This window comes from Solanum dulcamara, chromosome 12 (genome assembly GCF_947179165.1).
Source record: "Solanum dulcamara chromosome 12, daSolDulc1.2, whole genome shotgun sequence".
Lineage (NCBI taxonomy): Eukaryota > Viridiplantae > Streptophyta > Magnoliopsida > Solanales > Solanaceae > Solanum > Solanum dulcamara.
Window position 1 is genome coordinate 63,428,194 of NC_077248.1, and position 24,598 is coordinate 63,452,791.

Genomic DNA, 24,598 nt, shown 5'->3' on the forward strand with positions numbered 1-24,598 from the left:
CTCTTGACCGTTCCATCCCCTCCCTTCAACCCTTGAACCCCCACTTTTCACCCCATCCTACACTCATAATATTTTGGAGTTTGAAATCGGAAGGGTATTTTTTTTTTACAAAAATTTTAAAACGACGATTAATTTTAGGATGAAACCAAAAGGGTAAAAATGCACCCTGACGTGCGACTTTCCTTTGTTGGTTGATGTTCGTCAATCATCCGTTAAAGGAAGTCGCATGGTAGGATGCGACTTACAAGTCGCACCACAGCCTGCGACTTCCTTTAAATCGTGGCGCCACACGCCTCTTCCCACCCCCTACACCACAGTCATGCGACTTCCTTTAAAGGTTGACTGACTAACATCAACTGATAAGGGGAAAGTCACACGTAAGGGTGCGTTTTTACCCTTTTGGTTTCATCCTAAAATTAATCGTCGTTTTAGAATTTTTTTTGCAAAAAAAAGTTGCCCTTTCGGCTCCGGATTCTAATATTTTGTTAGCTTACATATAAATGCTCTTGGAATATTATTATTTTTACTTACTTACCAAACACTAAAAATAAGTTAGAAATCTACTTATTTTCCAAAAAAATATTTTTTGTAGAAAATATTTTACTTCATACCAAACACACCCTTAGTGCTCGTTTGACACGAGGGGATAAAAAATGACTATTTTTGAAATATTATAGAATGAGCTTATTCCGATTTTTGGTTGGGATAAAATTACGAAATAATTTATCATAAAATTAGTTATTCCAAGATTATAATGTTATTTTTATTTAAAATTGAGGATGAAATAAACAATACGAGGATAATTAATTCATAGATAATTAATCATGAAATAATTTATTTCCCAACCAAATGTGCTCTTAGTGAGAAGAAAATGATTAAACAAAAGTATTAAACATTAAAACCAACAAGGATTATATTGGAGTAGTAAATTCTCGTTCATCCTTAATCAGATGTCTCGAGTGAATACTTCTGGGTACGGAATCACCTTTGTTAGAGAGCTCCTTATCCCACAATGTGAAATTTTCCGGCCAGAATCCCAATTTAGTCGAGCACCCATGTAGGTATCGGACATCGAGCGAGAAATCAATCAATAAATAAAATATATTTTATAAAACATTATGTAATGTCTAGATCTCGATTTCAGTCCTAGATATAGAGAAAATCTTATTGGGCAATGCAAAAATTGGACTCGGGGTAGAAGAAGGAAACTAAAAAGGGAATTTTCGCATATAGACACTCAAAAATACTTTAATTATGCTCCATAACTTTAATCGCGCAACATTTGTATAATTCGCTATAAAATTTATAGTTTTTGTATAACTTTTGTAGATTTTACTATACAATTCATGCACAATATTTGTATAATTTGCTATACAATTTGTAGTGTTTGTATATTTATTTATACAATTCGAATAACGCACAATGTTTGTATAGATCGCGCGAATTATAGAAACTCAAGCTGTAATTACAGCTAGATATTTTCCGCGAGCCATAATTAATTCAAACTATAGTTATATTAGCTAATTAACTAATATATATTTGGTTATCCCCGAAATTTTCCCAAAATAAATCCAAAATTACAAAATCCATCAATTAGGTCCTAAAACCCTGTCTTCATTCTTTTCCTTCAACACCACTCAGCCACCAAAAAATTTCTTCGCTTCTCAACTCTTCAATGGCGATTTTGGTTAGCTCCAAAGCGGAGCTGAAACGCAGAGAGAAGCAGAAGAAGAAGGCAAAATCAGGAGGATTTGAGTCATTAGGTTTAAGTTCCAATATCTTCCGAGGAATTAAACGAAAAGGTTACAGAGTTCCTACACCTATTCAGCGCAAAACAATGCCTCTCATACTCTCTGGATTTGATGTCGTTGCTATGGCTCGTACTGGTTCTGGTAAAACGGCGGCGTTCCTTGTCCCTATGCTTGAGAAATTGAAGCAGCATGTGCCTCAAGCTGGTGTTAGAGCTCTCATTCTTTCTCCGACTAGAGATTTGGCGCTTCAAACGCTTAAGTTTACGAAAGAACTTGGTCGATTCACAGGTTCTTTTGCCTTTTTTACTTTCGTCTTTGGCTTGTTTGGATAGTTGTTATCTATTGTATTGTTTTGTGGTGTTAGTTTAAATATTGTATTTTTAATGCCATAGGTGGCGACTAAAAGTTTCATTTTGTGTAACAACACCTATGGTGATCGTGTGGTTACTCTCATTATGTCTTTACTCTCACTTAACATATTATGACCAAGCAATTTTGAATAACTATTTGACTAAATTAACCTGTAATGCCCCTAAAAAAGCTATTTACAGTCTAGTAACATATCAAATCGAACTCATGTAGCTTTGTAGAAGGATTTATAGTCCATTTTCTTTGTTTCCTTATTTTGTATCAAAAGAAAGGAGGTAAGATTGTTTGAGTTACCTATTTTCGAGTTGGTGCTATGATTTTTACGCAAATTACCTGTAGCCTCAAAATGGTAAAAGCTGAACTTTTCTCCTTGATGCAGATATTCGTGTTAGTTTGTTGGTTGGTGGTGATAGTATGGAAAGCCAATTTGAAGAATTGGCACAAAGTCCTGATATTATAATTGCAACTCCTGGTCGGCTCATGCATCACTTATCTGAGGTTGATGATATGTCACTGCGTACTGTGGAGTATGTGGTTTTTGACGAAGCTGATTGTTTATTTAGCATGGGTTTTGCTGAGCAATTGCATAGAATTCTCACTCATCTAGGTGAGAATCGCCAGACTCTGCTTTTCAGTGCAACTTTACCCAGTGCCCTTGCTGAATTTGCCAAGGCTGGGCTTCGAGACCCTCAGCTTGTGCGGCTTGATTTGGATACAAAGATAAGTCCAGACTTGAAGGTTGCGTTTTTCTCTTTAAGACAGGAGGAGAAGCATGCTGCACTTCTGTATCTGATTCGTGAACAAATAACTTCTGATCAGCAGACTTTAGTTTTTGTTTCGACAAAGTATCATGTTGAGTTCCTCAATATTCTTTTAAGAGAAGAGGGTGTTGAAGCTTCTGTTTGTTATGGTGATATGGATCATGATGCTCGCAAAATGCATATTTCTAGATTTAGAGCAAGAAAGACAATGGTGCTCATTGTGACTGATGTGGCTGCTAGAGGAATTGATATTCCACTGCTTGATAATGTTATCAACTTTGATTTTCCTACCAAACCTAAACTTTTTGTTCATCGAGTTGGGCGAGCTGCCAGAGCTGGTCGTATTGGCACTGCATATTCTCTTGTCACATCCGAAGACATGGCTTATTTGTTAGATCTTCATCTCTTTCTATCTAAACCAATCAGGGCTGCGCCAACTGAGGAAGAGGTCTTACAAGATATGGATGGAGTCCTGTCCAAAATAGATCAAGCAGTTGCCAATGGAGAAACTGTCTATGGACGTTTTCCACAGACTGTGCTAGATCTCCTCTCTGATAGAGTTCGGGAAATCATTGATTATTCAACTGAACTAGAAACTCTGCAAAGGCCATGTACTAAAGCATTTGGGTTGTACTCGAAGACGAAATCAAAGCCTTCTAAAGAGTCCATTAAAAGAGTAAAAGACCTACCCCGCGAAGGGTTGCATCCAATGTTCAAAAATGTCCTCCATGGTAATGAATTATCAGCAATGGCCTTTTCTGAACGCTTGAAGACCTTCAGGTTACCCTACGGATCCTTTCATATTTTTGATTGTTATGTTGTCATGGTGGAAGGATATTATTTCTGTTCTTTAACATAATATTTTGTTATAGACCTAAGCAGACAATCCTGGAAGCTGAAGGTGAAGCCGCTAAGTCAAAAAAACAAGTAAACTTTTAATCTTTATGTTAGCTGCTATTTTGCCAACTAGAACATGGAGAACTTCAAATTCCTGTTATAATATATGGTCTCTGTTGAATGCAGCTTGTGTTTATTTTTCTACAGCTCCTATTGTCTTTCACACTGACTAGTATCTGGATGCACTCACATGTACCCCATATCAATGAGTATAAACTTTTTAAAAATCACATAATATTATTAAAGAATGTTTTTTTGTTATATAATGGAAGTTAACGAATTAATTCTTCTTCCTGAAAAAGATGAATGTTAATCTTATTAGCTAACAAAGAAACCATACCCAATAGAAATCTTCAAAAATGGAAGCAACAAGATTGGTCCATCATGTGTTATATCATTAATTGTTGATATGTATATCATCTTGTGCATGAAGTTCTTTCAGCTTATCCTTAATGTGCATATTGGCTAGTAATGTTGACCAAATTGAATTCAGTTTGTTTTTGTACATATTCGACAACACAAATAATTAAAAGTAAAATAAAATACACGCACATAAAACTATATTCTTGACATAAAAACTATACAGATACGAAGCAAAAAAGTATTGATTAAATAAAAAATGAACACGAGGGGGTGATTTGAAGTGCCAAGTTCTTCAGAGGCTGATACATTCCTCTTCTCAATGGGAAAAATAAGTATGACTTTGCAATTAAGAGAAAGTCCATCATTTTGAGAATTGAGAGCAACAGGGTAATATGTTATCCTGACCGTGTTTTACGAATTGGAAACAATTGCTTTAATTTCTAATAGTTTAAGCCTCTTATTCAGCTTCTAATTGTATACTTAACGGCAGTTTCTTTCCCGTTAGTTCTTTTTAGTTTTGGATATCCTTGCTTTCACATACATCACAGACTTTATTATTTTAAAACAACTTATTCAGAATCATAAGGAACAAAGAAATGCTCAAATTTTTAATAGTATGTGCGTAATATGGAAATTAATGTGATAAAGATGAAGACATATTACAATTTAAGGGCTAAAACAAATTTGAGGTGTTTGGCTTCAAAAGTATCCAAGAATTGATACAAATAGACATAAAAAAATCAACTACAAAGAACAATTCTTACACCTCTACACATCATACATGAGGAAGGGTAGCTCCTAGGTTATAGACGTGCGTAGCGAAAATCTAGAATAAAATAAAAAGATTATAAATTTGGGACTTATGTGTTGCTGGAATTCTCAGTCAACTTGCATGTTGCTCTTCCCCATTCCCAAGTATGTCTCAGAGGTGATTCTTAATAAATATTTTGGATAACGCATGCAGAATCAATGGGTCGATGTGATGAAGATGAAAAGAGCTATTCATGAGGAGGTCATCAATAAAGTTCGTGAACAGCGCTCGAGTGTTCCTTCTCCAAAGGTGAAGCTCCTTTCTGTTTATGATCTTTTGTTTAGATGTTCTAGGAGTGTGCTCTCTAGTTACTTTCATAATGCAAACAGGAAACCTAAAAGGACAGGATATTCTATGGATGTGTAAACAATATGTTCATATGCTGGTAACTTTTGAAATTATTGACTTTAGAACCTAGATACTCCATTGAAATTCCCCTTATGGAGTGAGGTGCCCTTTGTTTACCAATATTAGGTTCTGTACAACTTTCACAATGGAACATAGAGATATGCAACAGATATTGTTTCATTTTCAGTTAAACCACAAACCTCAACCTGGTGAAGAACACATAGGTGTTAATTGTCAAATAGTTAGTATATAAAAGTTGTTTAATATCTGCAGTCTCTTATTCTTTAAATCATGGGTGTATGACTTCATTTATGCTATTTTTCTTTGGTACAAAGTTCGAAATGAGCTGAAGTATGTGGAAGTCCTTGTGTTGTCTCTGTCTATTAGTTTTGGAAAGATATCCTTCACGCTAATAAAACCATCCTGGAGTTACTGTAGTTTCTTTCTTTTTCTTGAATTTTTTTGGTTTTCAAATAAGAATGTGGATTTTGCAAACATGGATTTGCAAATGGGTCAAACACAGAAACCACAAAGGACAGGGAAAATCGCATGCTCACTAAAAGTATTCAATATGAGAGAGTTGTAAATACTGATGTTTAGGCTACAAAATTGCTGATATATTGAAAAGCATCCTGGGTATTGATGCATCTTCTTGATGGCGTTCTAATACAACAACTTCAAAAAAAAAGGATCTTGTGTAGAAGATTAGCGCCGTAAAGTAGTGATTTTTTGCTTGACCTGAACAAGCATGCTTGTACTTGGGGGAAGTGACATGGCGGCATAGTGCAGCTCGCACTATTTAATTGTTGGAAGTTCTTCCTTCAGCTATTTGTTGGGGAGAGGCCACCTTCTAACTATTTGATATGATGTTATAAGAATCCTTCTCAGAATATAATTTGGTCTTATAATTTGCAAATGGTGAGTAAATGTGTTCATTTGAATTTAGTTTCTATTCTATTGCAGGAAGATGGTTTTGATCCCACACCTTCAAAAAGGAAGGAGAAACAAGGTGTGTCCTCGTTCACTCTTCCTTTTTGTGGTTCTGTCTCGATAAATCATCTGTTCAGACATACTGATACAAGATGTATTATCTCATCTTGGAATAGGCAGATGTGTAGTTATTATCCCTGTTATAATTTAATTTTGAACATATTGCTTCCCATTCATCAAATGGAGTGGACTTAAAAAGATAAGAGAGCACCATTTCGATGAAGAAAGAACTGTTTATGTGCTCAATATATCACCTTATTGATATTCTCATAATCTGGATTCTGGGTGTAAGATCTCGACTGTAACCCAAACTACAAGTTTTGGTTTTCATCTTCTTTTTAGAGTGGAGATTTTAAAAAGTCTGTTTGGAGAAGGTCCTTTGCACTTGAGACCACCTTACAAACATGTAGCTGCCTCCTTAGAGTTGGGTGGTGTCAACAATAATAGTTATTTCTTTTGTGGGTTTTCCTTTTATTCTTTTTCTGATGAAGTTTTTAAAGGGTTTAAATAGTGCTAGAAGGAGGCCTTGAACCTCCGACCTTGTGGTTAACAGCCACACGCTCTAACCAACTGAGCTATTCCATCTTGTGGGTTATGCTTCTTATTATTATGACGGATAAGCTTTCTTGTCGAGCTCTTTATCAAAAAAAAATAAATATCAAAAAGGTTTCTTGTCGAGCTACTTGTTCATCATACTATTTTCACTGAATGACTTCTACTGTCTTGCAACTCGGAAGGGCTTAGTTGAAAATTGGTTCGCTATCATGAGACTCCCAAATCTCGAGGTTATTGTTTAGGTTCCTCTGTTGCTGCTTTGTTTGGGACGATCTGTGAAATACAATTTCTAGCCACTGATGGATCTTTCTCTTTCTTTTGGTGGATATGTAAAGAGAGTTCATTACCCCAGACCTCACTTGTGGGATTTCATGGGGTATGTTGCTGTTTGTATGTAAAGAGAGTTCATTTCAATCAAGTGGCACCAAGAAGGTGCAAATATGTGCATGTCAAAAACTAACATCCCTCCTTAAATATCTAAGAAGCTGAGGAAATGATTTAACTTCATTTGTAGTTGTCATTTTATACCAAAAAGGCAAAATGATACTGAGTTCGTAGATAGGCCGTGCTCTTCCCCTCAAAACACCTTCTGTTTCTCTCTAGCCGGATTTCCTAAAAGATGCAGGTTGGAATGGAACTCACTGCTCCTTTAATGGATCTAATTTTGTTCCTTGTGCAACTAATCTGATAATTAAATTTCAGTTCAGCACTTGGAACCTAAGAGTAGTCGGATAGACAAGAAGAGGAGGAGATCAGTGTATTATAGTTTTCTTAGAAAAACCTTTGTGGGTCGTTTGGTAGAGTGTATTAACAAAAATAATGCATGCATTAGCTCTATATATTAGTAATACCTTGTTTGTTACATGTTTTATGAAAGCATTAGTTATACACTTTATTGTGTATTAAGGTGTGTATTACTAATACCATGAATTTTTAGGTATTAGTAATGCAAGGGGATATAATACTTGCATTAGCATGATTAAAGACCCAATTACCCCTCAGAATCCTTTTTACATCTTTTTCACCATAATTGTGGAGGATATCTTTGTAAATAAATATTTTTATGCAATGCATGTTATTTTTAATACACCAAATCAAACAAGATATAAGAAAATAATCTATGTATAATTATTGCAAGCATAACTAATACTAGCATTACTAATGCAAGGATTACTAATACACTCTATTTAGCATTATTTTTATACACCCTACCAAACGACTTGTTAAAGCCTTGAAATTGCTTTTACCTGCCTTCGCAACAAGTAAGAAATAGCAAAGCAAGATCATGGCTGAAAGGACATCCAGTTTGGACAGTATTGGTTTGAGCAATACATAAAAGATAAAAAGAGCTTTATATATATGTTTGTACGTGAGGGATGTCGCAGCCCATTGAGATGTTGTGGTTTATTTTTTGCTTATCCTCTCCCTTCGACATAGTACTTGGGATCTTTTTCTTCAAGTATCAAGAAGTATGTTTGAGAAATAAGAGAAGGGATAAGATATATTGACGGCTTAACAATTTGGTGACAAGGTGTACTTATTTATAGGCGTCAAACATGAGCACATGATATACTGATATTTCTCCTAAAGCAGTGTCATGGGAAGTATGGAGCAATACATGAACTTTCTAGAAGAGATTGGAGATTTGTAGTTTTGTCGTGTAAGTGGTGGTGGTTGGACATTTGTATCCTGTACCATCTTGTTACTTTTTAAAATAAAATATTAACTTATAAAAAAAGATATATTAATATTTCTCTTATACACTTTTTAGAACTTTAGATATATATTATAAATCCATCATTATCACTAAACATTCTAATATCTTCCTCTTAATCGCTAGATGGTACCAGGGAGACCAACTTGAGTTAGTTTAATTTGAAAACAACTATATCGACAACATACCTAGTATATTCCCTCAAAGTGGGATTTGGAAAGTGTGGTATGTATGTAGCCTTATCCCTACCTTGTGAAGGTAGAGAGACTGATTTCGATAAACCCTCGGCTCAAGTAAATCATATAAAAAATAACTTATGTAAAGCAAAGAAAGTAGCGAAGAAGCAATGCTGAAAACAATTAAGAAGAGAACAAGTAGCCATCAACAAATAATACGGTGACTGCATCAAAGGAAAACAATGGGTAATACTAAAATCGAAGAACACTGTTGTTATTATTACTCCTACTATTTTATTGAATTTCAATAAAATAGTAGGAGTAATAATAACAACACTGATAAGGGAACTAGACAACGCTTGACTACCTACTAACCTTTTATCCTAATTCTTGATCTTCATATTTTTCTATCTAGGGTCATGTCCTCGGTAAACTGCAAGTGTGCCATATCCCGTTTAAACACCTCTTCCCACGATTTCTTCGGTCTACCTCCTACCTCTCCTCTTCTCAATGGGCCATTTGTGCATCTTCTCTTCCCATGCCCAAACCATCTCAGCTTCGCCACCCTCAACTTATCCACCACGAAATTCACTCCCATCTTGTCCCAAATAGCTTCGTTCTTGATTCTATTTCTCAGAGTATGCCCCACATTCATCTCGACATTCTCATTTCTGCTTCTCTTATCTTCTGGATGTACGAGTTCTTGATCGGCCAACATTCCGCCCCATACAACGTAGTTGGTCTGACCACCACTTTATAAGACTCACCTTTAAGGCTTGGTGGTACATTCTTATCACACAAGACACGGAAACAAACTTCCATTTCATCCACGCCACTCCAATATGATGTGTAACATCATCGTCAATCCCCATTTCCTTGGATTATTGATCATTGGGAAAGGTGCACAAATAGGTGTGGTGCTGCCAGAACGACCATCGGAAAAGTATTTCCGCTGTTCCGGGTTCTTATTGCCATTTGCCTCTTCTAACTAAACCTTAACATTTTCAAGTTTTCCATGTATTGATTTGGCAGTAGTTGTTTGAGACCCAATCATCGGAAATTGATTTGGAACTATGGATACTACATTTTTAGTTTTCCAACATGTCACATTGACATAGAATAACATACTCCCAGTTATGATTGTAAGGTCTAAAGGTGAGGGAGGGATAGTCTACTAGAAAGGGCGTCACCTCCAGGCTCCAACCGTGAGTTTGGAGGTTCAAGTCACCGAGGGAGCAAGTGGAATAAAGCATTGTTGGATACTTCGAGGAGGGGTATTTGTTGGTGGGGTCTATGTTTACCGTATCAAACCGAAAAGTAAAAGTAAAAATTACTATTAGGTCTAGATGAGGAAAAACAGTATTGGTTTGCTTATGTTTTTTTTTTTTGCAGATATAATATTCATTTTAATTTGGTCTTCTGTTGATTCGTTCTTTTACACTTGGTCAGTTTCTGGTTCTAAAAGGAAAGCAAAGATTTTTAAAGATGAGGAGTACTTCATAAGTGCAGTACCAACAAACCAGGTGAATAATTAACCCTGAACTATGGGATTGTAAGTAATCATGTGACTCGTAGTGTTCTGTGGATTTGTAACTTCCTGCTTGGAAATCTTACACTTTTCATGATTGTTCTTTTATTTGCATTTTGTGGAGTGACTAATCTAACTTGTATTCCGCTGCTGTCAGCATTTTGAGGCTGGACTTTCTGTGAGGGGAAACCATGGTTTTGAATCAAAAAGGTAAGCTTCACTACCGTTTCACCTATTTTACATATTAGCAAGGAAGATGGAGGTTTAATGTTACACATTTTGAAGCAGTTTCTTCTGCTTTCTCATGTGTTTATGGTTGAAGATCATAAGTTAATGTTAGCTTCAAACTGCTAATACAACATAATATGATAGCAATCACGTTAGGGATCTAAGATAGAATCAATAAAAGTAAGAATGTGTGGAAGCTAAACGAAAATAACAAGAACAGAAACATATAGATGGAATTCAAAGTGGATCAAGAAACTTAAGAATGAATCTAGAACTTCAAGATAACCCTAAACTCTTAATTGATTCCTAGCAACAACAATTTACCAATGGAATAGGTTACACACCCCTGAGCCTTTCTTTCTTTTTTTTTTTTTTTTTTTTTGAAATTGGTGTACTGAATTGAGAGGACTAATCCTTTGAACTCTTGTAATGGCTGCTCTTGGATTTAGTCTTCAACCTTCTGGAATCAACTTCAGGGGTGTGGGTTCCATAACCTATTTTCTTGATCAATTCTCTATCAAAGGATTAGTCCTAGGAGTCTAAGAGATCAAATCCTATACTACTTTGGACAACAAATCCGTTAGGAAAAGTATAAAACCCAACTAGGAAAAGAAATAAGAAAACTTTGACTAGGAAAACATGTAAAATTGATGTCACACTTCCTAAAACTAACCAACCGAAATAACTAAAGTAATAGCACATGGTCTTCAAAACACATGCCTCTTTGACCAAGAAACCCGCCAATGATTGGTCGTGTTTTTGGCTCCTTTTAAAGACCTCCTTAGGAGTCAATCTGGGGCACTTTATGGGATACAATCTTCTTAATCTTGGACTTGGACCATGAAATAAGTGTAGCTAGCACTTAGCCGGATTTTCTCCACAAGTCTTTTTGGTGCATCCAAAGCTTGATCCTTGTCCATGGAGCTATCATATTACATCAGAAGATTTTCCAATTTCATGTTATACATTTTTGAATAATTTCCTCCATATGTGACGATGAATGAAAAGGGAGAAATTCTAATGCAACAGTATGTCTGCTTCAAACTGTCAATATGTGTATTCAGTACTGCGAAGAACTGAAGATTCATCCTAAATTGACTAGTTTTGCGATTAACCTAATGCAACACTTCTCCTTTATCCAGACCTCAGACCCACCATACTAACATTTATTGACATTATTTCTTTTTGGCATTTTGCACAAATTAGGTTGGATGCTGCTGTTCTAGATTTGGTAGCTGATGACAAGAATGGGTTACAGAAACAAAAGGTTTCATATCATTGGGATAAGGTACTTATAATTGATGAATGACGCTGCGTTTTTCATGTAATGAGTAGTTTTTCTCTAGAACGCTAAATGCATGTTCTGAACACAGAGGAGTAAGAAATACATCAAGCTCAACAATGGAGATCGTGTTACAGCTAGTGGGAAGGTACTTTTTTTAGCCATTGCATGTCATTTTTTGTCTGGACCAGCAAACTTGATGAATAGAATATCTAATTTTCTTTGAAGTGTGGCAGGAGACTTCAAACAAGCCTACTTCTTTTCATGTTATGAGCACTGAAAAGATGTGACGCCCCCTTCCCATAATAACTTGTATTTGATAGGTTAAAAAAATTTCTCCTCATAATGAAAATATCTACTAATGCTGTGGAAATGAAATAAAACAATGTAACTTGTCATTTGCAAATTAAAAAGGCCTACCTAACACACGTTTCCCTAAAATAAGGGATTGGTTGATCGGAAAGCTCAGGCAGAAAAAGTGCAACTTGTTATTTCGAGTTTAATGCAAATTTTCCCCCCTTTACTCCTTATATCATTTTGAGCACTTCTAACTGAAATATAATAATTGCATTAAATTTTCATCATAGTCTAAATAGCTCTAAGGACTGCAGAGTGTGGAGTCAGATGGGTCTTTGCCTAGTAATGCATTTCTCTTTGGCATTTGCTTTCTCTTGGACACGTTGGAGATTAAGATAGTCTTTTTTTCTAAAGTTAAATCTTTTATGTAGCAAATAGAGAACATAATCAATAGAATAACTTGAAAGGTTGTGACTGTTTTGTTTATTTCCTGTCAGGGGTTCATCTTTGAACTTTATATTATTTTCTAATGCATCATGATTTCTGTATAAGGTGGGGAAATGATTTGAAATCATGCTTGCCCAAAATAGTAACCCTATATACCTTAATCCTTTTCTGAAGTTAATCTGTTATATGGACTAAACAATGAAAAAGTAAGGGCTTAAAACAAACACCAACGGAAGGCAGACGATTCTGCCTACTATGATAAGGATGTAAGCCTAGTGATTTTATAGAAGCAACATAGAGGCAATATTTGGACACTTATTATAGGTTCCCATAGATGTGCTCCTATTTGACTTGACCTTCTTGTTGCATTATAGCATTGAGTTTTTATAAACTTATACTGCACGTTTTCAGGTCACCAGGCTTTCCGAAGCTTTTAACTTCTTTTTGTTAATGATGTGCAGATAAAGACAGAGAGCGGTTCTAAGATGAAATCCAACAAAACTGGGATATACAAGAAGTGGAAAGACCAATCACACAAGAGAGTATCTCTTAATGGAACTAATGATGGGAACTTTGCTGCACAGTCAACTAGTTTAGCCGGTAATGATTTGGAACCCCTCCCCCAAGAGAATTTTGACATTAGTAATGTTTAGTGATGAATTCTACATATTTCTTGGTACATTTGATGGCCTTCTCACTGCATTCAGAGTATATTTCTGTACTTCTCCTCCTAGGAAACATGTGCTATTATGCTGCTCCATGTTGTTTCCTTGGTGATAGTGGAAATTCATTTTGTTTCATATATCCTGTGAGCTTATGTTGTTTCAATCAAATGAAGGCTTGTGATTTGACACAGTATTTGCTTACATTAAATGAAATGAATTCATGGTTGATAGTTGTGACTTTGTGCTGTTTGAATAGGTGGTCCTAGAGGTCAAGGTGGTAGCAGAAATTTCAGAGGTGGGAGAAACAATAGGTCAGTACCTAACGCTCACGTGCGATCAGAAATTAAAGATGTTGATCAAGTTCGAAAAGAAAGAGAGAAGAAGGCCCAAAGAGCATCTTATTTGAAGAGCAAGAAGGGGAAAAAGGCTTTCAAAGGTGGCAAAAAGGGAGGAGGGAACGGAAAGGGAAAGGGAAAGGGAAAGGGAAGACAAGGTTGATTGCAGTTTATCGACTCATTTATTCATGGGGATCTCCTTTTTGCAAGCTTATACATGCAAATCCAGAAGAGCGCTTGGGATGTTCTTTCGCGGGAGTTGACTTGTCTATTTTATGTGAGGAGGAAGTTTTTGTTCCTTGTAATCAGTGGAAATAAGGTAAAATTTCCACTGTATACTTGTGCAGCTTGGTAAGTATTGGTGGCTAATTTTAGTAATTGTCAGGTGGGAGCATAGACTGCCTGTAGACATACTGTGTATGAAACTTCCGGCTTCCCTCTGACGAATGATTCTAAGCTTTATATAGAGGTGAAATAGCAGAACTCTCCAAGTAGTTTTGAATGTTTGATGGAAAAGGTGTATGTGAGAGACTTTACTACTCAAGCTGCATTATATACCCACCACCAATATATTGCAGGATTTATCTATTTCCTAGCTAAGGCAACCAAGATTAATGGAGTGTTTACCCAGTTTTGTGTGTATTTGTCAATTCTCTTTGCTCGCCCAGCCATCAACGCTATTAGCGATACCAATTGTTTAGTATAATTCATGAATGAAGTGTGCATCTTCACCTAGTGTTTTCCTTTAGATTTTCTTTGGTCGATATAAAATTCGTCTACTTTCTTGAATGAAATTAATTTCATTAGAAGAGAAGTTGAAGTACCACTTGTGTAACAGCTTAGAAACTTCGTCGAACTTATTCTTGCATGATAAAGAAACTTTTGTTGAACAAAACAACACCATGTATTGTCCCACAAGTGCGGTCTAGGGAGGCTAGAGGATGCATACACCTTACCTCCTACCTTGGATAGACTATTGACTCAAGGAAAGCAAGAACACAACAGAAAACTAAGAATGAAAAATATAGAAATAATAAATAATAAATTACCAAAAATAATACTAATACTACTAGCTAGAGAGACGAGACACAATTATTTACTACTAGCCTTTTGCTTAAATTTTCAACCTTCGCACCTTCCTATCAAGAATCATGTCTTCTTCGATAAGCTTTCAGTGAAGCACCCTTCTCTCACCCCAACTGCTAAACTTAAGATCAGAAATCCTATCACGAACGTATTAATACATAAATAAGAACATCAATGGAAAGAGTTCATATCAGTAATAAAGGAACAATTCAACATATGCGTGGTAAACCATAGGATGATCAGTTGCAATAAGGAGAATTCTGATTCACATTATTCTATGGTTTCAGAAGTTACATAACATATGAAGGATTTAACTTATATACACGACAATATCAAGATGATATATTTGCTTTCTCAATAGCCAAGTCAACAAAATTGTAACATTCAACAACAAATTCTGAAAAAGAAAAGGCTCCTGGCTACTCTAAATTTTTTCCAAGATATCATGTATGAAAAAGAATCAATCAATCAATTACACCTCAATCCAAAACAAGTAGAATGCGTGTGATTCATCCTAGTGATGATCGTCACACCAAATACAAATTCCTAATATCCCTCGCACAACAATGTAATCCCCTGAGCGGATGACTAATTACAAAACAGGAAGCAGGAGCACAAGCTTCCAATGGTGATGATCCGCCGTTGTATAAAAAGAATGGATCTTTCAGCAACTCTTCCGCAGATGGCCTAATAGACATGGGAAGCATACACTTCTCAATAATATCTTTCAATCTAGAGTCCTTCACCTTTCTGAGAGATGTAGGCTTTACACCAGTGTACACTTTCTTAAATATTTGGATCCCATTGCTACATTCTATATACGGATATTCACCAGTAACCATCTCAAGAAGACACATCCCGAATGAATATATATCAACCAGCTCATTGTATTCTCCGTCGTAGCACTCTGGAGCCATGAATTCAGGGGTACCTTTAGGCTCTTTCTCTTTCACGAAATTACCATCCATAAGACAAACCGCCAACCCAAAATCTCCAAGAGTAACTTGCTTCCCACCACAATCAACAAACACATTGTCACACTTAATATCTCGATGAATGATCTTAGGGTTCTGGCTATGGAGAAAACTCAAACCTTCAAGAATCTGCCTTCCCCAACTCCTGAAACTTTCCAAATCAACACCAACACCATTATCATCATACTTCGACAAATGCTTTTTCAAGCTACCCGAGGGGAATAACTCCGTAATCATGTTAAGAGTTTTCGACTTGGAATCAAACCAATAAAAGAAACACTTCATAATCCTTTCATGATTTAACGACTTCAACAGAATAGCTTCAGCAAACAAATTTTCTGGGGATTTTAATCCTTCGTTTACTCCGAAAAGAACAATTTGATTCCAAGCAATTTCAATTTCCTCAACACGATCATACCCTATGTACACTTCTTTATAAGCTCCTCCACCTAACATATCACTGTATCTAATAAACCTACCACACCGAGATTTCTCTACAACTCTACTGCGTAACTCGTAATCCATCACCAAACAGTAAGGTTGAAGAAAACACAGATCGGAAAAAGAGTCACCTGAAAGAAGATCAGTTGTTTTCGGAGAAGGCTTCGGTTGCAGCTGAGAAAGAGTCGAAACTTGGCTGAAAACACATGAATTTCTTCTTCGACAGCTTCATCGATCGGAACTTCATGATGAATCTTCTTCAAATTTCTCTGAGCTGATGAGGAACCCTAGAAATTGGGTGAAAAATTCTTGATCCGAGTTCAAGTAAGATTCGGGTCAATAAAAAAATAAGAATCGTTTCTCCTTCTAATTATATTCTTCGGGTATGGATTGTTAAAAACATACTTCCTCCGTCTCGATTTTCTTGTTAAATTTTGAATTGATACACATAATAATAATAAAAAAATTGATACAATGAATTTATTATTTTAGTCATATTAACTGTTAAGGTTACTAATATATTTACTCACTATATTTTTCAACAACATTAACTCAAATATTAATAATAATAAAAAATTGTACTTTCTTAATTTGTCAAAAATAACAAATAAAAATCAAAATCAAATTAGGAAATAGTTGACAAGTAAATCGGAGACGGAGAGTACATAATTATTAGGTAACTTATACAAATCCCACTAGTTTAGGTGTTAATTATTTAAATACTTCTGATACATATATCTGGCGTATCTAAATTCGTTTACATACAAGTATATCAGATATATGTGGTCAAAATTAAATATAATTTATTTTAAATACACTATATTCAAGTGGATTCGCATCGGAATATAGAGACAAACCTCGCTCGCTTCTCTCATATCTCACTCGCCAATCTCCTATCTTAGCTCACGTATCTGGTATCCCAAATACATGTATCTAATGTCAGATACATGTCAAATGCATATATTTAGTGTGATTCGCATGTATCTGATATATATGACAAATCTCGCTCATCTTTCTTCCTATTTGAGCGTATCTTGTAGCAAAAAATATGTATCTAAGTGTATTTGACTTGAAATCTGATATAAAATTATTAATTTGTGAGAAAAATATGTAATTAGAATTAATAAATATAACAAAAATATTTATATAATTAGATAGTTTTTCCTAATTATTAATTATAAGTATTGAAAATAATATTTGTTATTCTCAAACAAAGAGTGATATATGAATTAGGGAATTTAATTAGCAAATGTTCGTTTTTATTAGGCTCAAGTGATATGCTGTTTGTTCATATATTTCACCTATAGCATGTTTGGCATTGCTGTTGGGAGGTACTTATTTTGAGTTTTTTTTTTTTTTTTTAAAAATTAAGACGTTTGATAAATTAATAAAATTGCTTTTAAATGTAGGCACAAGCAATTTTTCTATTGTTAGGAAGAAGCTCAAATCTATTTCTTAATAAAAACAAAAGCAGAAGTAAAAAATTATTTTTTACCAAACCAAAATATTCTTGACATATATACATATTTATCAATATATCCCTTAGCAGACATTGAAAGCAAAAAGATCAGGTCGTTATATTCTACCAAATTATTAATTAATTAGCATTTTGTAGAAACATATTTTGCTTGATATTTTTAATTATATTTAAACCATCAGTTAATATTTTATCAATATTTAGTTTATATTTATTTATTTATCTATATATAATATTAATTGAAAATTTTGAATATGTATATTTTAAAAATAGATAGTTACTGAATATAGAAATGGACGGTACACAATTGTGTTTTGATTTATTTATTATAGTAAGTATAATAATAAATATAATTATATAGAGAGAATTTTATGAAGAAATTATACAGACATATCCACCATGCAAATGGAAAAATAAGTTCCTAAATTATAGTATATTACTCCTTTTAAAATTATTATTATCTTTTTATTTCATGGAGAAAATATATTTTTAATATACCCGAAGAACCAGCTTATTGTTTTTTAATTCTGATTCATAAGATTTAATTGAATAGTGGGTCTTGATTGGTTGATTCTGAAGCTGCAGCAGTGTTCTTGGTATACTGGGTTGTTGTCATTGGATCCACATAGAGGAAATAAAGGATTTTTATTTTTTATTTTTATTTTTAATTTCTGGATTTGTTTTGGTGAATTGGGTTTCTATTTCTGGTTGAAATTAGTGGAAAGATTTGAACTTTAGAAATAAAAAAGTTGAATTTTCTGGTTAATTTTTGATTCTGTGATCATTTGGTGAGTTGGGGTTTGGTGAATTTATTGAGTTTTTTTCTCTGTGTGGGGGGATTTTTGTTGAAGTAGTCCACATTTGGAGGTGAATTTTGTATCAAGATTTGAACTTTAGATAGAAAAAAGTTGGAATCACTGGTTAATTGTTGATTCTGGGATTATTTGGTGAGTTGGGTCTCATTTTTCTTGATGAATTTAGTGTTTTTTTTTCCTCAATGTGGGGGGTTTTGTTGGAGTAGTACACATTTGGAGATGAATTTTGTACCTAGATTTGAACTTAAGAAAGGAAAAAGTTGGAATCACTGGTTAAGTATTGATTCTGGGATCATTTGGTGAGTTGGGTCTCGTTTTTCTTGTCGAAATTAGTGTTTTTTTCTTAGTTTACGGGGGTTTTTGTTGAAGTAGTCAGCATTAGGAGGTGAGTTTTGTACCAAGATTTGATCTTTATATAGAAAAAAGTTGGATTTTCTGGTTAATTTTCGATTCTGGAATCATTTGGCGAGTTACGTCTCTTTTTTCTTGGTGAATTTAGTGGTTTTTACTTAGTTTGGGGTTTTTGTTGAAGAAGTCAGCATTAGGAGGTGAATTTTGTACCAAGATTTGAACACTAGGAAGATAACAATTGCATGTGTGTGAGAGGAATGAGGAGAATGAGAGGTGAAGTAGGAGGATTGAGGGGACAACAATGACTACAGTCATTGAGTCCTTGTTCTTCTGGAAGTTATGGTTCTTTTGCTGCAATAATTCTGCTACATTACAAACTACACCCTCAAAGCCACCAAAAATGTTTAAGGAGAACGAAGGAATGTTCCCCAGGATTCATAAATTCGCGCCAAGAAAGAAGGTGGGGATGCTGCTACTGTGTGCAGTTTCACTAGCAGTTTTCCTGTGGGTCTTGTTTATTGACAAAGGTTTGGTCTCAATCTTTTTTCATTGCCACTTTCTGGATTGTTTCATTAGCTGAACCCAACTAGTTCAGAGATTGAGGCGTCGTTGATAGACTGATTGTTTGATTAGGACTTGGGCTCCACCTTAAACTTTCAACATAGTGGAGCTCACTTTATTTTGATACATTCCATATGATTCTGTTTTGATTTGTGCTGATTGGAGCTTGAGTTACAGTTTTTCATTGTAACCCTCTGGAAATTGTGTTTTTGATTATACGTAGTACCCGAAGTTAACAATCTTATATAACTTTATGTTGCAATTTTAAACACTTATGTTGTTTGTCATCTGATAGTTATAAGCTTTGAGCTTGCTAAAGGCTGAAACTGTTACCTTGGTTTGATGGCATTTAGCTTTGGCTCTTTTTTAGGCTTTTCTTCATAAGGTAATTTTCTGATTATGTCTAGTTTACACTGGAAGATTCTCATCTAACACAGTACATTATTTAATCTTCTTTTGGGACATGGATAAATAAATGAGTTGATTTGGTTGTTCCATATAACGTGGGAGATAGATTATGACAATGCCCTTTCATAACCTTCGTTTTTGGCTACTGACAACCTCTGCAATTTTCAACTCTTTCATAGGTGAAGATTCACAAGAACGTATTCCCTCCATAAGTAATAGGCTATTTCCAGAAGCTGGACAAAAGGATAATTATACGAATATTGAGTCGGTAGAACGAACTAATGTTGGACAAAGTGCATCAACTGTCCAACCTCCACCTCCTCCTGTATATTTTAAAGGATACACTCTTCCTCCTGGGAATCCATGTGAAAGTTTCACGTTGCCACCCCCACCAGCAGATAAGAAGAGGACAGGACCAAGGCGTAAGTTTATATCTGTCATACACTTATCAAAAATTAGATTTTAAATATGTCATCGTGCCGTCAAATTTAATCCCGGTTGGACTGCTTAGGTGAGATAATGTAAGCTGCAGATTCTGAACTGGATGTTTACATTCTTTTCATTCTTTCAGCATGTCCAGTATGCTACCTTCCGGTTGAACAAGCTATTGCATTAATGCCTGATGCACCATCCTTTTCTCCCGGGGTTAGCAATTTGACTTACATTCATGAAGAAAATTCAGGGAAACCCGATTTTGGAGGATATCCTTCACTGATGCAAAGGAATGATTCATATGATGTAAGAGAGTCCATGAGTGTGCATTGTGGGTATGATGTTTTTCCCACTTGGCAATTCTTATACTCCCTCCGTTTCAGTTTGTTTGTCTTACTTTTCCTTTTTGTCCGTTTCAAAAAGAATGTTTCTTTCTTTTTTTTGGCAACTCTTTAATTTCAACTTTCCACATGACATGTTTAAGACCACAAGATTGAAGGACATTTTGGTACATTCTACATATCTTAAATTTAAGACCACAAGATTCAAAAGTCTTTTTTATTTTTTCAAACTCCGTGTCAAGTCAAAACCAGACAAACAAACTAAACGGATGGAGTAATATAAAGCTTCACCCACCTTTTTTTTTTGGAATTTTGAATTTTGCCTTTTCACTTCATCTATAAAATACTGATGGATAGTGTTGTAAATTATTGCATTTCACAATACCTTTTACTTTGTATCATTTGTGTTTATTTCTGCTGCAAATCCATGTGATAGATTTGTTAAAGGAATCAAGCCTGGACATCAAACAGGTTTTGAAATTGATGATTCTGACCTTCATGAGATGGAATCTTGTCGAGGTGTAGTTGTGGCATCAGCAATATTTGGTACTGATCTTTCAGTTCACTTGCTGACGCATTTCTTGTTGAATCTGCTGGCTATGATTTGTAACAAGTACATTCTTGGACAGGTGCTTTTGATTTGATAAGGCAACCAAAAAATATCAGCGAATATGCCAAGAATAATGTCTGCTTCCATATGTTTGTGGATGAACAAACAGAAGTTTTTTTAAGAAACTCTAGTGAGCTAGATGGTACCATGAGAATTGGCTTATGGAGAATTGCCATTGTTCACAACCTACCTTATGATGATCCGAGGCGAAATGGAAAGGTTGGTATTCTCAATGATACATCACCTGTATTGAATAGTAGTTGAAATTTGGTAGCATTATTAGTTGTGAATGGGTATTTATTAGAGTGCTTAACACTGAATGGAGAGTAGCTATGTAAAGAACTGAAAGGAGCATGTGGCAATTTTCTTCTGTTTTTGTTTTTTCACTAACCAATTCTTCCACCCCACCCCACCCCAAAAGGTAATCCCAGAATTTTCAAGTTATTGACATCCATGCCTCATTTGTAAGGATTGTTTTTCATTCAGATTATGATCACCGATTCCTCCCTCTATTTTCATCTGCATGATTGCCTTTTAGTAGGGCACTTTGCATTTTCTACTTGGTTCAATATGCCAAGGCTATGTTGTTTTTCTTTTTTGACAATGGTGGTGTCAACCCTAGCTTGCGTGCACCTCGACTATCCCGCCGGGTGCTTGCTACTTCCCGCAACACGGGTAACTTTGCCACCCATGCTTAGGCAGATGGGAAGAACTGACCTAGTGCTTTTTTTTTTCCTGTTGGGATCTGAACCCTAGCCTCCCATGGGTTTTACCCACTTCATTGACCGCCAACCTCACCCTTTGGTGCGATAAGGCTATATTCTTTCTAACTTCCTTTGGTTAGGCATCGTTTGTTCTTTCCCTATCTCATTTAACTTTTGTTCAATCAATGTTCTTCGGGCTGTGTATATGCTCATGAAATTATTACCTGGTGGGATAGAAAAGCTTTTCAGTACTAGAGAACCATTCATTAGCATGTTAGCTGAGTGCTTCACCTACCTAGACTGGTATCATATGTAAAATTCTCTGACTAGTTTGTATTTGTTGACATTTCAGGTTCCAAAGCTTCTGCTTCACAGGCTTTTTCCCAATGCTCGTTATTCTCTATGGATTGATGCAAAACTTGAGCTGGTTGTTGATCCATATCAAATACTTGAAAGGTACATTTAAGACTAAATACACATTTCATATATTCAAAGCAATAACCATGATGCTGCTTTCTCTGGGTTGAATCATGTCTCTTGACTAATGACAGTACGGGCTTCTGTAGAGCCTCCCATGTGACATTCTAAAAGGTATAGACATTGCTTCCCCTGATTTGTCACGACAGTTTCACTGAGAGTTTCTAGCTAGAGTCAGCTATAATAAAGCATAAAAACATTTCGGTGCTGGCGGCTCTTAACCATACTAGCATGCACATGCTTGAATCAGCTTTCTAGAAAAGGTAATAAAAGAAGAGTAAAGTGTCTGGAAATGCTAAAATGTTGATTGCTGAAACTTTAGTCACCTCTCTGATTTGCTAGCCTGGAGATCTTCATCTTTTTTATCATATCAAAATTGCTCTTTATGCCACATGTCAGTATTGCAAAATGATGGATATTGTCACTATTGTGTTATGAACAGTGTGCCAACATGTTCTGGACACCTTCGACAATGCTTTTTCTATTTTCTGATACCTTATAATAATGATCAAGTTATACATGTGGTTTTTTCCCTTCAAAAAGTCTGCAAACGTTGAATGCTTGGCTAGTGATGCAGAGCTTTTGTTGTTCTTTAAAACTGCTTAGTCGAAACCTTTCTTTAACTTATGTTTCAATTTCAGGTTCTTGTGGAGAAAAAATGCCAGCTTTGCAATATCAAGGCATTATAGGCGCTTTGATGTGTTTGTAGAAGCAGAAGCTAATAAGGCTGCTTCAAAGTTTGACAATGCTTCCATCGACTTTCAAGTTGAATTCTATAAAAAGGAAGGTCTAACTCCTTATTCCGCAGCTAAACTTCCTATTACAAGTGGTAATGATGTAAAACCTCCTTTCTCTATCTTTTTTACAAATCTGAAATAGACATTTTCTCTTCGTTGAACATTGTTGCATACTATTTTACATGCAGATGTTCCTGAAGGATGTGTAGTAGTAAGGGAGCACATTCCAGTCTCCAATCTCTTTGCTTGTCTTTGGTTTAATGAAGTGGATCGTTTTACTCCAAGAGACCAAATTAGCTTTGCCATTGTGAGGGACAAGATCATGTCAAAGACAAATTGGACAGTGAATATGTTCTTGGACTGTGAGAGGCGCAACTTTGTGGTTCAGGTGATCTTTTATGTTTTGCCTTTTGCACTTTTTGAAGATTTATGTTCTGATAACGGAATGGAAAAGAAAAAGAAATAAGGAGATGTGTTCCTCCATGCACCAGATTTCTTGAGAATTCACTCTAAATGTTCATAATTTGCTAAGATTCTTATGGTCCTCATAGGAAAAATGCAGTGCAGTTGCATGATACGTGACTACTTCTCGAGATGACATTTTATTCTTGAAATGCTCATTGTACTTCCGTTCTTCCTTTCAAGAAATGACGATTTCAGTTCATTAGATATCAGATCTCTGTTACATGATAGATTGGCTATCTGTTATACTTTTTTGTTATCTGCAGGGGTACCACCGCGACATTCTTGAGCACTGGGCTTCCCCACCTCCCCCTGGTGCTACTGAAATTGTTCATCCTCCACCCCCTGTAGCTGATGAAACCCTGCAGACCTTAGGCAACGTTAAAACGTCAAGTTCAGTTACTGATCCATTAAAGAATGTACCCTCAAAGCGCGGGAGAGACAGGAAATCCAAGCGTCATAGAAAAGTTATTGGAAGTTTGGATCCTTAGTTAAAATTTTGCTTAGGCAACTTCTTTGTTTTTTATCCCTTACCTGTTACAAGGATATCAATTTTGGGGCTAGGAACTGAGATACATGAGCACTATAGCTTTTTACACAAGGAAGGTAATCAAGTTTAAGTGTCAAATTTATTCATTTTTTGTTGTATATAATTGAAGGCTTAACAACTTTTTCTTCATATCATAGCAATATCATACTGAAAATAGAACTTTGATTAGCTATCTCAGTTACTTTCTATCCTATGTAACTCTTGTTTTTGAAGAAAGTAAAAAAATTCAAAGGCATTAACACAATAGTACTGACAAAGGCAGAGGCAACGTTTGCGTACATGAACATCTTTACCATAAAAAATGGTAACATAAGACCCTTCTTTACTCATGCTTGTCATCTGCTTGCAAATGGTCTTCAAAACCAGTAAGAATTTCTAAAATATAGAAGGGAAAAATTCAAGACTTAATTAACACATCTTGCCCTTGGCTTGAATTCTCTTCATCAATAGAAATAACGTAACCCTCCAAAGGACTTCTTAAATATGGGTGCTAATCATTTTTAGTTTGGGGTGCCAATAGTAGCATAGTTGCTTAATCGTTCTTCCTCTTACGTATTACAATATAGGTGCTTTACAAGCTGCCTTTAGCGGAAAACCAACTAAATGGACAAATAAGGGATAGGCAAGAATTTGTCATCATACTCTTTTTATACCC

The 24,598-nt window shown here is 35.4% G+C and overlaps 3 protein-coding genes and 1 non-coding gene across 4 annotated transcripts; 2 read left to right on the forward strand and 2 right to left on the reverse strand.

The window, feature by feature from the left end:
* Window positions 1–1,587: 1,587 nt before the first annotated feature.
* Window positions 1,588–14,252, forward strand: LOC129877339 (putative DEAD-box ATP-dependent RNA helicase 29). Its single transcript, XM_055952833.1, has 11 exons — window positions 1,588–2,039; window positions 2,500–3,661; window positions 3,754–3,808; window positions 5,106–5,201; window positions 6,264–6,309; window positions 10,185–10,258; window positions 10,421–10,473; window positions 11,698–11,779; window positions 11,865–11,921; window positions 12,979–13,117; window positions 13,439–14,252. The coding sequence occupies exons 1-11, from the start codon at window positions 1,676–1,678 to the stop codon at window positions 13,678–13,680; spliced, it is 2,370 nt and encodes a 789-aa protein (XP_055808808.1). The 5' UTR covers window positions 1,588–1,675; the 3' UTR covers window positions 13,681–14,252.
* Window positions 6,802–6,875, reverse strand: TRNAN-GUU (transfer RNA asparagine (anticodon GUU)). Its single transcript has one exon. It is a non-coding gene; the product is annotated as a tRNA-Asn (tRNA).
* A 683-nt stretch (window positions 14,253–14,935) lies between the features above and the next one.
* LOC129876353 (serine/threonine-protein kinase WNK8-like) lies at window positions 14,936–16,402 on the reverse strand. Its single transcript, XM_055951769.1, has one exon. The coding sequence runs from the start codon at window positions 16,100–16,102 to the stop codon at window positions 15,131–15,133; it is 972 nt and encodes a 323-aa protein (XP_055807744.1). The 5' UTR covers window positions 16,103–16,402; the 3' UTR covers window positions 14,936–15,130.
* Window positions 16,403–17,951: 1,549 nt separating this feature from the next.
* On the forward strand, window positions 17,952–24,111 carry LOC129876815 (probable hexosyltransferase MUCI70). Its single transcript, XM_055952308.1, has 9 exons — window positions 17,952–19,188; window positions 19,810–20,052; window positions 20,202–20,397; window positions 20,840–20,949; window positions 21,033–21,232; window positions 22,070–22,173; window positions 22,836–23,023; window positions 23,120–23,319; window positions 23,660–24,111. Exons 1-9 carry the CDS (start codon window positions 18,963–18,965, stop codon window positions 23,882–23,884), a joined length of 1,692 nt encoding a protein of 563 aa, XP_055808283.1. The 5' UTR covers window positions 17,952–18,962; the 3' UTR covers window positions 23,885–24,111.
* Window positions 24,112–24,598: the final 487 nt, after the last annotated feature.